Raw genomic sequence first — 13,007 nt, 5'->3', positions numbered from 1 at the left:
GCCCCCCCCCCCCCCCCCAAATCCCCCACTGTTGCAATGGGGAACGATGGGCGAGAGAAAAAGGAAGAGAGAACCATGGGATGCAGGTGGGGGGGGGGGGGGTGAAGGAATGCTGAGTTTTGGGTGCACCCCAAAGGGTGGTGGATGTGGTTTGAGGATGCGCTGAGATGGGGATATCGGTGCCCGGGAGGAGGAGGGGGTTCTGCTTTTCCCTGTGTGCCACAGTGCTGTGGGACCCCCATGTGGGGCTGCATTGGGGTGGGTTGGGTGGCATACTGGGCCCCTTTGGGTCCAGCTCCAGCCCCCCTGTGGCACTGGGGAGCCCGAAAAGGGTGGAGGATGGGGAATGGGGGGGGGGGGGAGCAATAAAACAGCCCAGGGGATGCAGCTGGGAGGTGGGAAGGCTGCAGCAGGGTCAGGCTCAGGGTGGGCATCTTGGAGGGGAAGCGGGACCCCGGGGGCTCCGGTTGGCCTTGGGGGCTGCCGTGAGAACAGTGGCCAGGGCTGGGGGGGGGACGGACCGTGCAGGAAGCGGCTGTGGGGGGGGGGCTGCTCCCGGCTCCCCCAGATGTGCCCGTGAGATAGGGAGGCAGGAAGCAGCTGTGGGGAATCCCGGTGCTGGGAACGGCTGCTGAGGCCCTGCAGGGCTGTGAGAACCCCCCCCAGAGAACCACCCTCCCCCCCCAGCCTGGTGTGATGCCGGGGGGGTTGGATGGATAAGGCTGTCTCATGCACCCCCCCCCCCCCTCCTCTTGCCCCAGGAGAGCCTGCACTCCTCTCCCTGCTCATAAAGGTGATGCATCTCTGTGTTCACTCTGAACCCTAATGATGGCTCGGTGCTGCGTGCTCCAGCTTGGACTTTCCTTGGGGAGGAGAGCCCCCATCTTGAGGCACCGTTGTCCCAAGGAAATGGGGGTGGAGGAGCTCCCCCAACCCCATCCCTGTGGTTTTCCCTCCTGGCTCGTGCCTCAGTTTCCCCCGAGCTGGGGAGAGATGGGGTGGATCCCTCCTGTGCTGCAGGAAAACTTCCACCCCTCCAAAATAATGGGGTGTTCCAGCATAGGAATAACACAGAGAGAGGAAACTGAGGCACAGCATGGAGAGGAAGAGGGTTTTGGTGCTGGAAGAGGTGGATTTGACCCCTATGTGTTCACAGTGCTGAGCTCAGGTCGCTGCTCTGGGCTGAGCCTCTCCCAGGTGAGGTCAGAAAGGTTCACTTTGGGATTTGGGGCTGCTCAGTGGGAAAGCACGTGGGTGCTGCATGGGATCCCAATGTCCTGGGGGAACCCAACTCCCAACCTGGGAACCCCCATGGCCTCCATAAGCAGCCCCCCCCCCCCCCCCCCCTCCAGCAGCACCACAGCTCACTATGGAGGAGGTCGGGGAAACGGGGGGGCCGGGCTCTGGCTGGCTGTGGGAGGGAATGCTCCAACACATGGGGTCAAGGTGGGGGCTGGGGGGTAATCCCTGCACAAATTGTGCTCCCAGCGATGGGGTCGGGGGACTCGCTGCTCATTTTAGGGTGCTGGGGAGCCCAGCCCCAATGGGAACACTCAGGAATTGGGGCATTTGGAACCCAGTGCCCCAGGGAGGAGCGCGGTTACCAAACCTCACTGGCGTGGCACTGGGTTGGGTCCAGCCCTCGGGACAAGGTGGGTCGGAGATTACGGATGTTAAGAAGTAAAAATCCCTTTTTCCCCTTTAGCATCCATCTGCATTTCTCCTCCGACTTTCTTCTGGTTGCAGCAATCCGGGGTGAGGGACGCGAGCTCAGATTTGCTCAAAGCATCCCCAAAATTCAATGGATGGATGGACAGACGGATGGATGGGTGGAGGGATAGGGGGATGGAGGGGGGATGGATGGTTGGAGGGAGGGAGTGAGGGAGGGGTGAGTGGACGGATGAATGGATGGAGGGGTAGATGGATGGACAGATGGAAGGATGGACAGATGGATGGAGAGATGGAGAGATGGAGAGATGGATGGGTGGGTGGGTGGGTGGATGGATGGATGGATGGATGGATGGATGGATGGATGGATGGATGGATGGATGGATTGATTGAAGGAGGGAGGGAGGGAAGAAGGAAGGGAGGGAGGGAGGGAGGGAGGGAGGGAGGGACAGACTGAGGGATGGCTGGTTGGAGGGAGGGAGTGAGGGAGGGTTAGGTGGATGGATGGATGGATGGATGGACGGATGGATGGATGGATGGATGGATGGATGGAGCAATGGATGGAGCAATGGATGGATGGACGGACGGACAGCTGGATGGGTGGATGTTGTTACTTTGGGTGCTGCTGATTGTGTCCCCTCCAGCTCCTACTCATGAATTTAGGGCTGGTTAAAAAGGCCCTCCAAAGATCACAGGGAGATGGGATTTACGCCCCGTCCTCGTCCTGAAAGTGAATCCAGATGACCACTGGGGAAGAGCTGCTCTTCCCTTTGTAGCTCACTTGGGTTTTTGCCACGTCTCTGTCCCTCCCCTCTCCCATCCAAATCACTTCCCTGGATGGATGCAGCACTTCCAGGCAGTTCTGCCCTCCAGAACTCCAGAAATTCCCCCAAAAGAGCCAGCGTTGCCCTCAGGTTTGGGAACACAAGGGTTCCCCCCCCACACCCCTCCCACACCCCCACCCCATATCCCTCCATTTCCACCCCGCTCTGCATCCTCTGCCTCCTGCCACCTGCGTGGGCTTCTGTAGGGAGAAATCACCTCCATCAGTGTCCTAAAGAACAGCAGCAGGAGGGGATGGCTGGGCTGTGGGGAGGGGGTTGTGGGCGTCCCCCATGAAACTCCCACAGCACCCTACAGCTGCGGGGCCCAAACTGTATGGGATTAACGAGATGTCCTGTGCTGGGAATGGGAACGAGGGGGAAAGGTGCTGTAGGGGGGGGGGAGAAGGGGGGGATACATGGGTGCCCCCCAGCTCTGCATTGGGCCCACGCTGGGGGGGGGGAGTTTGAACCCCTCTCCCTCCCACGCTCTGCGCTTCCAACTCTATTTTTTCCCCCCTTTTGGTTTTTTTTTCTTTTAATAAAACACACAGTGTGGGCCCTTTTCAACATGAAATCATTGCACTCTGGAGCATTCCCTCTCCCTTCCCCCCCCCCTTACACACACACACACACACACACACACACACACTTTTCCCTCCTCCGAGCCAAGAATTCCTCCTCCCATCCAAAGGAGGGCAGGGCTGGGGGTCAGAGAGGGGGAGGACACATCGATAACCCCCCCCCACCACCACCAAAAAAAAAAAAAAAAAAAAAAAATCCATCCCCCCCCCCCCCCCTCCTTCCAGACCTCCCCCGCTATTTGGGGGGCCCATCGGACGACGGAAACGTCCCCGCGCTGCCGGCTGGGCTCGCACGCTCCGTGGCCATGGCGCGGGGAGGTTGCCTTGGCCACGCATCCCTGTGTGAATGCATGACGTGCACAGGGCTGGCGCCAGGCTGTCTGGGGCCGGGAGTTAGATCAACACAGCTGGAGGGCCCGAGCCACAGCTGGGCAAAGGCAGCGGGTCCCGCCGCCCCGTTCGGGCCTGTGGGAACGGCCGCCAACAAAACCCCCTGCAAACAAAAGCACCCCCCCCCCCGCCCCCCCCCCTCATCCTCTGGTTCTGCACTTTCAGCCTGGTGGGAAATAGGGGTGTCACCCCCCCCCCCCACTATCCCCCATCATCATCATCATCATCACACCATGTCTATGGGAACAGAGTGGGGACCCCACATTTGCGCCCCCCCCCCCTCATCCCCCATCATCATCATCACGCCCCGGGGATGGGAGCAGAACCCCACAACTACCCCCGCCCCCCCCCCACCCCCCCCATCATCGTCATCATCATCATCATCACACCATGTCTATGGGAACAGAGTGGGGACCCCACATTTGCGCCCCCCCCCCCCCTCATCCCCCATCATCATCATCACGCCCCGGGGATGGGAGCAGAACCCCACAACTACCCCCTCCCCATCTCCCCCCCCCCATCATCATCATCATCATCATCACACCCTGGGGATGGAAATAGAGTGGGGACCCCACATTTGCGCCCCTCCCCATCCCCCATCATCATCATCACACCCCAGGGATGGGAATAGAACCCCACATCTGTCCCCCCTCCCCCCTGGGGATGGGGGGATCCCCATCATCATCATCATCATCATCATCAACGCACCCTGCCTATGGGAACACAGTGGGGACCCCATATTTTCCACCCCCCCCCCATCATCATCATCACACCCCAGCTACGGGAACACAGTGGGGACCCCACATCTGCCCCCAACCTCCCCCCCCCTCATCCCCCCACCCCCGGAAAATGGTTTGGGGTATCTCTGCTATTTGATTCTGTTCTGTTTTATTCTGCTTTGATTTTGTTGTTTCGATGGGGTGGTTCCTACGTGACCCCCCCCCCCACCTTCACCCCAAGCACATTCAATAGGGGTTTAGGGAGCTGGGGGGGCTGCTTGCCCCTATGCTGCACACTGAGGTGATTTCCCAGGGAATTTGTAACGAGGGTGAGATGGGGAAGAAGAAAAATAGAAAAATGTGTCGTCCCCCCCCCTCTCTCCATTCCCCCCCCCCAGCACTGCTCTGAGGGGTTGGAAGGAGGGAAACAAAACCCTGCACTGCTGTCCTGGGACAGGGGCAGCTCCGGAACAAATCCCTGTTGCCTGGGGGGGGGTTGGGGGAGGCAATGATTTGCTCCAGGTGCTGCTGCCCCCCCCCTCCCTCCCCCCCCACCGCATTATCTGGTCCCAGCTCCCTTCTCAAGCAACCAAAGCCTACCAAAGTTCCCCCAAACGCCCCATGGATGCATAGGGGGGGGCACTGCCCATTGCTTTCAATGTGTGTGTGTGGGGGGGGGGAAATCACCCCTCACATCCATTCACAATGCGGCTCTCACGGGAGCTTTGCCCCCCCTTCCCCAAGTGCCACCCACTGTGGGCACACACGTGGGGTCCGCCCCCCCCCCATGGCCATACACCTTCGGATTTCAAGGTTCGGGGGGGTCCTCCTGCTGAAATCAGCCCCGCGCCCATAAATCTCACCCCCCCGTCCGTCCCCCCCCCCCGAAATCCCTCCCGCCCGCTCGCAGGAGCGCCGTCGCTGACCTAAATCTGGTTTCTCCATCGTAACCTCAGCTTTACCGCAATTAATTTTTTTCTTCTGGTCACAAGATAATTCCTGACGCCAGAAAGTCTGGAGGTCATATGAGAAGCGAATTGAGGAACAGGGCGGCACTAATTTCCTACGAGATCGCCCGGCAGAAAGTTGATGGGGGGGGGGGGGAAACGCATCGCCCTCCCCAAAAGCGGGGGGCAAACCGTTCCGAGATGGGGGGCACAGCCTGGGGGGGGAAGGGGGTCTAATGGAGGGGGGAGAGGGGCCTGCAGTGGTGGGGTGGGGGCAGTGGGGTGACGCTGTGATGGGGGGGGTTTGGGGTGATGCTGTGGGGTGGGATGGGATCAGCGCGGCTGTGTCCCCTTGTCCCCATGGGGCCACCAAGGGTCATCGGGGGGGGGGGAAGAGGGGGGAGCGGAGTTCCTTTTGCTTCATTTACATGAATGGGTGGGGTTTGGTGTTTTATTTGCATAAAAGGGGGAGTGGTTGGGGTTATTTGCATACAATGGGGGCGTGGTTAACGGGCTGCCCATATAGACGGCAGCGGCGGGCCGTCCCATCCCCAGTGCGCCAGCGAGGTTCGGGTGCTCGGAGCAGGAGGGGTGGGAGGAACCGGGAACGAAAGAACCGGGAGCGAGGATCCGAGGGGTGAAGAAATTCTCGGTGGTCCCACGCTCAGCCTCATCAGACTCGACATCCCCCCACCCCGACCACCCCCCACCATGAAAGCCATCAGCCCGGTGCGGTCGGTCAGGAGCTGTTACGAGGCCGTTTGCTGCCTCTCGGAGCAAAGTTTGGCCATCGCTCGCAGCAGCAACAACAAGAGCCCGGCGTTGGAGGAACCCATGAATCTGCTGTACGATATGAACGACTGCTACTCCAAATTGAGGGAGTTGGTGCCGGGCATCCCGCAGGGCACCAAGCTGAGCCAGGTGGAAATCCTCCAGCACGTCATCGATTATATCTTCGACCTGCAGATCGTGCTGGAGGAGGGGGCCAAGGGGCGAGACCACTCCTCGGAGGCCACCCTGCTGTCCCTGAAGGTATGGGGGTGTTTTTTCTTATTGGGGAGTGGGTTGAGGGGGGGCTCGGATAGGAAGGGGCTGTCTGGGTGCTGCCACAGCCCTGACCCTGTGCCCGCTTTCTGCAGGCAGCCGAGCTGGCCTCCGAGCTGTGCTCCAAAGACGAGAGAAGTTTGTGTCACTAACGCCTCCTCCATCAGGTGAGTGCCACCCCATCCTGGGAACCCCAAAACCCTCAGCACGACACCGCCGTACCCCAAAACTACCCGCACACCTCTTCCCCCTTTGGTACCCCTGTACCCCAAACCCTTCCCGTACCGCTTCTCCCTCCTCTCCCCCCATCCTTTGGCACCGCCGTACCCCAAACCCGCACCTCTTTCCCCCTCCCCCCCCCCTCCTCAATTGCCGAATTCTCTCTATAATCGCTCTTTTCTTCTTTCCCAGTGCCAATTAACAAACACGCACCGACCGTCGGTTCCCGATTCGTTATCAGCCGGAGGTAACGAGCCGCTTCCTGCACGGCGCCGGGCGGCTGCGGCCCCCCCTCCCCCCCCCGGCCCCCCGCTTCGTGCTGTGCTATGGGGCTGCGGACCCCCCCGTGCTGTGCTATGGGGCTGCACCCACTTCCCTTCACCTCGGGGGTGCCGATACCCGACAATATCCAGAAATCGGGAGAGATGCGGCTGCTGAACCCCAACCGGAGCGACTTTTTGGAGCGGCGCTCCCCAGATCCCGGCTTTCTTTTAGGACTTTTTTTTTTTTTTTCCCTTTTTCTTTAGGACTTTTATTATTATTTTTTTTTTTTTCCAACCCGCTGATAAAAACGAGACACTTTCTTCGATAGACTGGTGAAGATGCTGTTGTCTGTATATTTTTGGATTATAGTGAGCGAGTCCTTTGTAAAAGTGTTTAATAGGGGAGGGGGTGGGGGTGGGGTGAGGATGAATGGGGAGGGGGGGGGGGGGGTTGAGGGCGGTGTTTGTGGGGAGGGGTCCTCAGATGCGAACCAAACTCTGGGGCCACGGCCTCGTGTATTGTGGAGCTCTATACTAGAGTATAACGTTTGTACCTTTTGTGCAGGAAGGTGAATTTCTGCGGACATGCCTTGTACTTGCTTTATAAACTTTTTATAAAAGTTACCGTTTTTATGTAATAAACCTTGTCTCAGTGCCTGTGCTTTTACCCCCCCCCCCCCCTCCTTGGCCAAACCCCGCTGCCACAGGATCGTAACTTCTAGGGTTACGTTAGGAATCTCATTAATTGTTTAATAGCTTTGAAATGTCAGCTCAGGTATGGGAGGAATTAACCCCCGGCTGCTGTCTCCCAGCAGAGGTGTCTGCCAGCTATTTTGGGTGCTGCTCTCCTTATCTGATATGGAAGCTGTGGAGGTTTCCCCCCCAGCATTGCTGAGCAGTGGGGGGGGTTCTGGGTCTTTTGCCTCAACTCGGAGCAGTGCTGCTGCATCTCCCTGCTGAGCAATTCTGGGGTGGGGGGGCTATGTGACATTAACCCCCAAAGGAAGGGATGCTCATGGGATGCAGCTGCTTCTGATTAGAGCTGCTCAGAGCTGTGCCATTCATTGGGGGGGGGAAGGGGGGAAGCTGGAGATGCCCCACATCTGTCCTGGTCCCTCAGGAGGTGATGGGGGATGCTTGGAGCTGAAATGCCTCCACTCCCTGGATTAATTCCCTCCAGCCTTCTCTCCCCCCCCCCTGAAGCAGATGTGACCCAAGCCTGGGGCTGGCTCAGCTGTGGGGCGGCTGCAGCACAGCTGGGCTCAATCCTAAATCCTGCTCTCTGGGGAGGGCTCGGGCTCTGCTGCCCAAATATCCCCCCACCCCCCTCTGTCATCCTCTGCTCCTGGGAACAGTGCTGGCATTCTCTTGGTGGCACCTGGGTGTCCTCGTGGCTGGTGGCCTCCAGGTGAGCTGGAGTGAGGAAGAGGAGGAGGAAGGCGCAGGGGTTGGGGGAGGCACAGAGCTCTTCCCACGAGCTTTAATGTCCCCCAGCAGCATCTTGCCGGCGGCAGCTATGGGTGGGGTGATGCAGGGTGACACGGGGTGACAGAGCTGCGGGTGTCCCACTGAAAACCGCTGCTGGGAACTGGGCTGGCCTCGTGCTGACGGCTAAATATAGGCTCCAACCATCCCTGCTCACTTTGGGCTGGGAGGAAAAGCCGAGTGGGGGTGAGGGGGGAATGTCCCTGTGTTTCCCCCCCTCCCCTCCCTCATCTCTTGGCACTGGGGCTGGAAAGGTTGGGCTGGGTGGGAGAAGGACGCTGGAAACGGGATGTGGATGAGTGTCACACACACAGCTCCTGAGAGGTATTGGTGTCCCCAGAGCTCTGGGTGCACTGGAGTGTTGGGAGGGGGTTGGGGACACCCCTATGCTACTGTAGCTGGAGGCACAGCGGGCCCTCATTTCTGATCGTGCAGCTGGAAAACGGCAATGAGCAATTAGCAATGAGTGCGGAGGGAGAGAAACACCCCCCCCCTCCGTCCAGTTCTGAGCCCTGGACACAGAGGGACGGCGGTGAAGGAGAGGGGCCGGATCGCAGCCCCCCCCCCACCAAGTAGAGGGGACAGACGCTGTGCCGGGTCCCCAGCCACACACCGGGCTTTCCATGGAAAAGCATCATGATTTTTATTTTTTTTCAATTTTTAAAAATAAAATGCTAAAAATAGCCCTTCGCCCCCACCCCCCCATCCCCAACTCCCCCCTTTCCCCTAACCGGGGGGCTGGGACGGACCGGAGGAGCGCATTTCTGGCCAACCCCATCAACTCGCGGGTGCTGCGATGCGCTCCGCTTTCATCTCGGGGATGGGAACGGAGCAAGAAAATATATGAAAAAAAGGGGGGGATGGGGGTGGGGTGGGGGTGAGGGGGGGCTTCTGGGAACGCGGCCCCGAGCGGTGCCGTGGCCGGGCCGGCTCCTGGCAGCCTGCAGTCTGATGCAATCGGCGGCGTGACGGGGCCGCTCCGGCGGTTCCCCACCTGTATTTGCCATTGTGTGCCCGGAGCTGTTTGCAGGTGTTTGCTGGCGCCGCGCTGTCTGAGCCGCACTTCCCTCCTCCTCCTCCCTCTGCCGGCCCGGCCAAGGCCTCCCGGCCCGCAGCCAGCCAGCCCAGCAGGGCTGGGAAGCGGCACACGCGTGGCCTCGTGAACGGCTGCACGGCTGGGGGTGCAACGCGCGTGGGTTTGCACGAGGGGGTTGGGGTTGCGGGGGTGCTGCGTGTGTGCGTGTGTGTGTGTGTGTGCCTTTAATGCAGTCGTGTTTTGATATGTGCACTTTTTTTCCCGTGCAAATGCATGCTGCAGCAGGGCGGCAGCCACCAGCGTGCTCTGCTGGCACACACGTGTGCGTGCACATACGTGCACAAATGCACTGCAGCTGCAGGACAGCACGTGTATGTGCACACCCCATGAATAGGGGCACAAACACCACACGCGTGTGCACACCCCCCTAATAGGGGCTCACACACCCCACAAGTGTGCGTCCCTCCACGTGCACCCCTCCCCACGCATGCAGCCCTATGCATTCATGCACATATGCATACATACGTGTGCACACACACACACGTGTGCAGACACACATGCATCCAGCAGGGGCAGCTACACTCCCATAAGCATTTGTGGCCACTGCTCCAGCTCTGCCCCAAAGCTGCCCCTTCCCCTCAGCCCCTTCACCCCAAGATCAAATGGACCCCACGTGCAGCCTCAACATTTGCAGAGGTAACAGGGAAGCAAAGGTTGGAACAGAGAAAGGAAGGTTCGTTACTGCTAATTAATGGGGTTAATTGCACATGGAGCTTTGTGGTGGGCTCAAGCCTCCTCGGTCACACAGGGTAACCCAAACTGCCCCCCCTCCATGATCATCTCGGGGGTGGGAACCCTGCGGGGCCCTGTTGGACATGGGGATGGGGAGCACTCAGGATGGGGGGATGTGGGGCATGTAGGCCCTGTGGTGGGGCTGGGGGTGGCCACAAAGGGCTTTGTGTCCCTGAGCTCCCCCGTGCCTCAGTTTCCCCATCTGCAGCTTCAGGAAGCAGACTGGGACAGGGGAGGGATGCTGCTGGGATAGCTGGGAATGCTCCTGGTGACACTGGAGCAGCACGGCTCTAGGAGTGCTGGCACGTCCCCTGTCCTTTTCCACCAGCGTCCCTCTGGCTCCACACTGGAGCCTGACCAGTTTGGGACTCCACATTAACCCCTTCACCTCCGTGATGCCGCTCTGCCTCTTCCAACTCTCACCCCTCCTCCTGTCCCTGCTGCAGCCACCACTCATGGGATTGAGTGTGGGGCCACATCTGCAGCCCATTGGATGTGGGGACACTCCCAGGCTTCCTGCTGTGTCCCCCCTCCAGGACCCCTGGGACAACTGGGAATACATCTCCAAGATAAGCCTGGACTGTTTCCTTAACCACCCCAGCATCAAGTTCACCATGTCTGTGCTCATCACCATCCACATGGGAATGATCCTGATCAATACCTCGAAGCCCATGGAGGTGGTGACCCCCACCACTCTTTCCCTCACCTTCACTTTTTCCCCATCTCTTTTGGGGCTGTAAAACCCCACGGCTCCATTTGCAGGAGTAGCATTGCCCCAGTGAGCACCACATTCCCATCTGAGCAAGGAGGCTGTGCATATCAGCTGCTGGAGAACCCACCAGGTGTTCTGGCTTGCACTCTTGGGGACCCTGTTGGTGCCCTGGGGTGGTGGCCACGTGTCCCTCGGTCCTACCCTGTGCTCCACTGGCACAGAGGTTTCTGGTTGTACTGGAAGGTGAGGGCTGTGATGAGCCAGGCAGGAAGGAGGCCTTCAGCATCTCTCCATTCCCGTGTCCCTCCATCCTTCCATGTTTGCCCTCCCTGTCCCTGCCCTCTCCGACTGCCTGCTTGTGTCTCTGCATTTACAAGTCCCTGAGTCCCTTAGTCCCCCCATCCCTCTATGTGTCCCTCCATCCCTGTGTCCCTTTTCCTCCCATCCCTGTGTCACCACATCTTTGTGTCCCTCGGTCCTTCCATCTCTCCTTCCTTCCATCCCTCTATTATTGTGCCTCTGTGTCCCTGCATCCCTGAATCCCTCTGTCCTTCCATCCCTGTGCCCCTGCATCCCTATGTCTCTCCATCCCTCTGTCCTTCCATCTCCATGTCCTGAATCTTTATGTCCCTTTGTCCTTCCATCTCTCTGTCCTTCCATCTCTCTATCATTGCATCCCTGCATCCCTTTGTCCCCAGGTCCCTCTGTCCTTCCATCTCTATGTCCCTCCATCCCTCCATCCTTCTGTCCCTCCATCCCCGCATCTGTGTGTCCCTCCATCCCTCTGTCCTTCCATCTCTCTGTCCTTCCATCCTTCTGTTCTTGTGTCTCTCCATCCCTGTGTCCCTTCATCCCTCTGTACTTCCATCTCTATGTCCTTCTGTCCCTCTCTTCTTCTGTCCCTCCATCCATGCGTCCTTCTGTCCCTCTGTCCCTCCGTCCTTCCTTCGCTGTCTCCCTCCATCCCTCCGTCCTTCTGTCCTTCCGTGTCTGTGTCCCTGTATGTCTCCATCCTTCCGTCCCTCTCTCTGTCCATCCCTATGTCCTTCTGTCCATCCGTCCCTTCCCGCTCCCCCGCCGTTCCGAAGCGGTTCTCAGCCCTCTGCTGCCGTCTCCAGGGCAGAGAGGGAAGAGCCGCTCTCAGACACGGTTTAGATTTTGGATGGTGCTGCGTGTGGATCCAGGAGCTGCACCGAGCGATCCCTGTGGCTCCCACTCGGGATATTCTGTGGTTCCTTGGTGAGCCTCACCTGGGGTGGCACTCAGCCCCCTCCTCACCCCACAGCACTGCTGGAACATCTTCCACTTCTTCCTGCTGGCCTTCCTTGTGCTGATCCTTCTCTGCGTCATCTTTATGGCAGGGATGGGATCGACATTTATCACCTTGCTGTTGTCCATGATGATGCATTTCCTAAACGAACAACTGAAGGTGAGATGGAGCAGGAACCAAGGCTGGAGGGGTTCCTTTGTTGAGTACAGGGGTGGGGGCACAGCCTGCCAGCTCCAGTCCTTTCCACACCCCCCATCCCCATCCCAAGGGCTGACATCTCCCCAAACGGCCCCGATTTGGCTGAAGTTGGCAGCGGTTGCCATCTCCCCATGGTGGGACGGTGGAGGTCTGGCTGAGCTGAGCTGCCAAGCCGTGCCGTGCTGCTGGCAGAGGGACGTGGTGTCCTGCAGCGCTGGCAGCTTGGTGGCTTTGTGTGCTGTCCCAAAGTCCCAGGGCTGCTGTAAACAAATGTCTGCTCCAGGTTGGAGGATCAGGACAAGATGTTGGGTGTCTCCCTAAGCTTGGTCCCCTGTCTGTAGCAGGGGCTGTGGTGCTGGTAGGTGCTGGTGTCCGTGTGTTGGGTTTATTTGCAAGAAAGATCTTCAGTGGACGTGAATGATACCAGCCAAAGGCTGGGCTTCCCCAGCATGAGTGGGGTGCAGCAATGAAAAGGATGAGGAGGGAAAGGAGGAGGAAAAAGAGAAGGAGGAGGAAGAAGAGGATGATGAAGAGAATGTTTTTCATGGAAGGAATCTAGCTGTTGAGTAGCCTCAGGATTAAACCGTGGGTCAATTTTGGGTAAAACTACTGAGATTTGGGATCGTGGGGTCAGATCTGATGCTGAGTCCCCCCCTCAGGCTCCTGTTCGGCACAGAGCATCGGCTCCCCCCAATCCCTGCGCTGCGTTTGGGGCGGGGGGGGGTGCGCAGCCCCTGGGTAGGAACTCACCGGAGTTCGGGGTGGGGAGCGAGCCTTAAAACAAAGAAAAAAAAGATAATTCAGTCGCGGTTCCGATCCGATCCCTTTCGCGGACCCCGAGCAGGCGGTGCTAATGAAG

At 59.0% G+C, this 13,007-nt stretch overlaps 1 protein-coding gene across 1 annotated transcript; it reads left to right on the top strand.

Annotated features, from left to right (window-relative positions):
* Positions 1–5,653: 5,653 nt before the first annotated feature.
* ID3 (inhibitor of DNA binding 3) lies at positions 5,654–7,297 on the top strand. The gene is made up of 3 exons (XM_085208782.1): positions 5,654–6,161; positions 6,269–6,340; positions 6,585–7,297. Exons 1-2 carry the CDS (start codon positions 5,841–5,843, stop codon positions 6,323–6,325), a joined length of 378 nt encoding a protein of 125 aa, XP_085064908.1. The 5' UTR covers positions 5,654–5,840; the 3' UTR covers positions 6,326–6,340; positions 6,585–7,297.
* Positions 7,298–13,007: the final 5,710 nt, after the last annotated feature.

Source organism: Meleagris gallopavo, chromosome 25, assembly GCF_905368555.1.
Source record: "Meleagris gallopavo chromosome 25, MGAL_WU_HG_1.1, whole genome shotgun sequence".
Classification (NCBI taxonomy): domain Eukaryota; kingdom Metazoa; phylum Chordata; class Aves; order Galliformes; family Phasianidae; genus Meleagris; species Meleagris gallopavo.
Note: the sequence above shows the minus strand (reverse complement) of the source record. Positions and strands in the feature narration are given on the sequence as shown.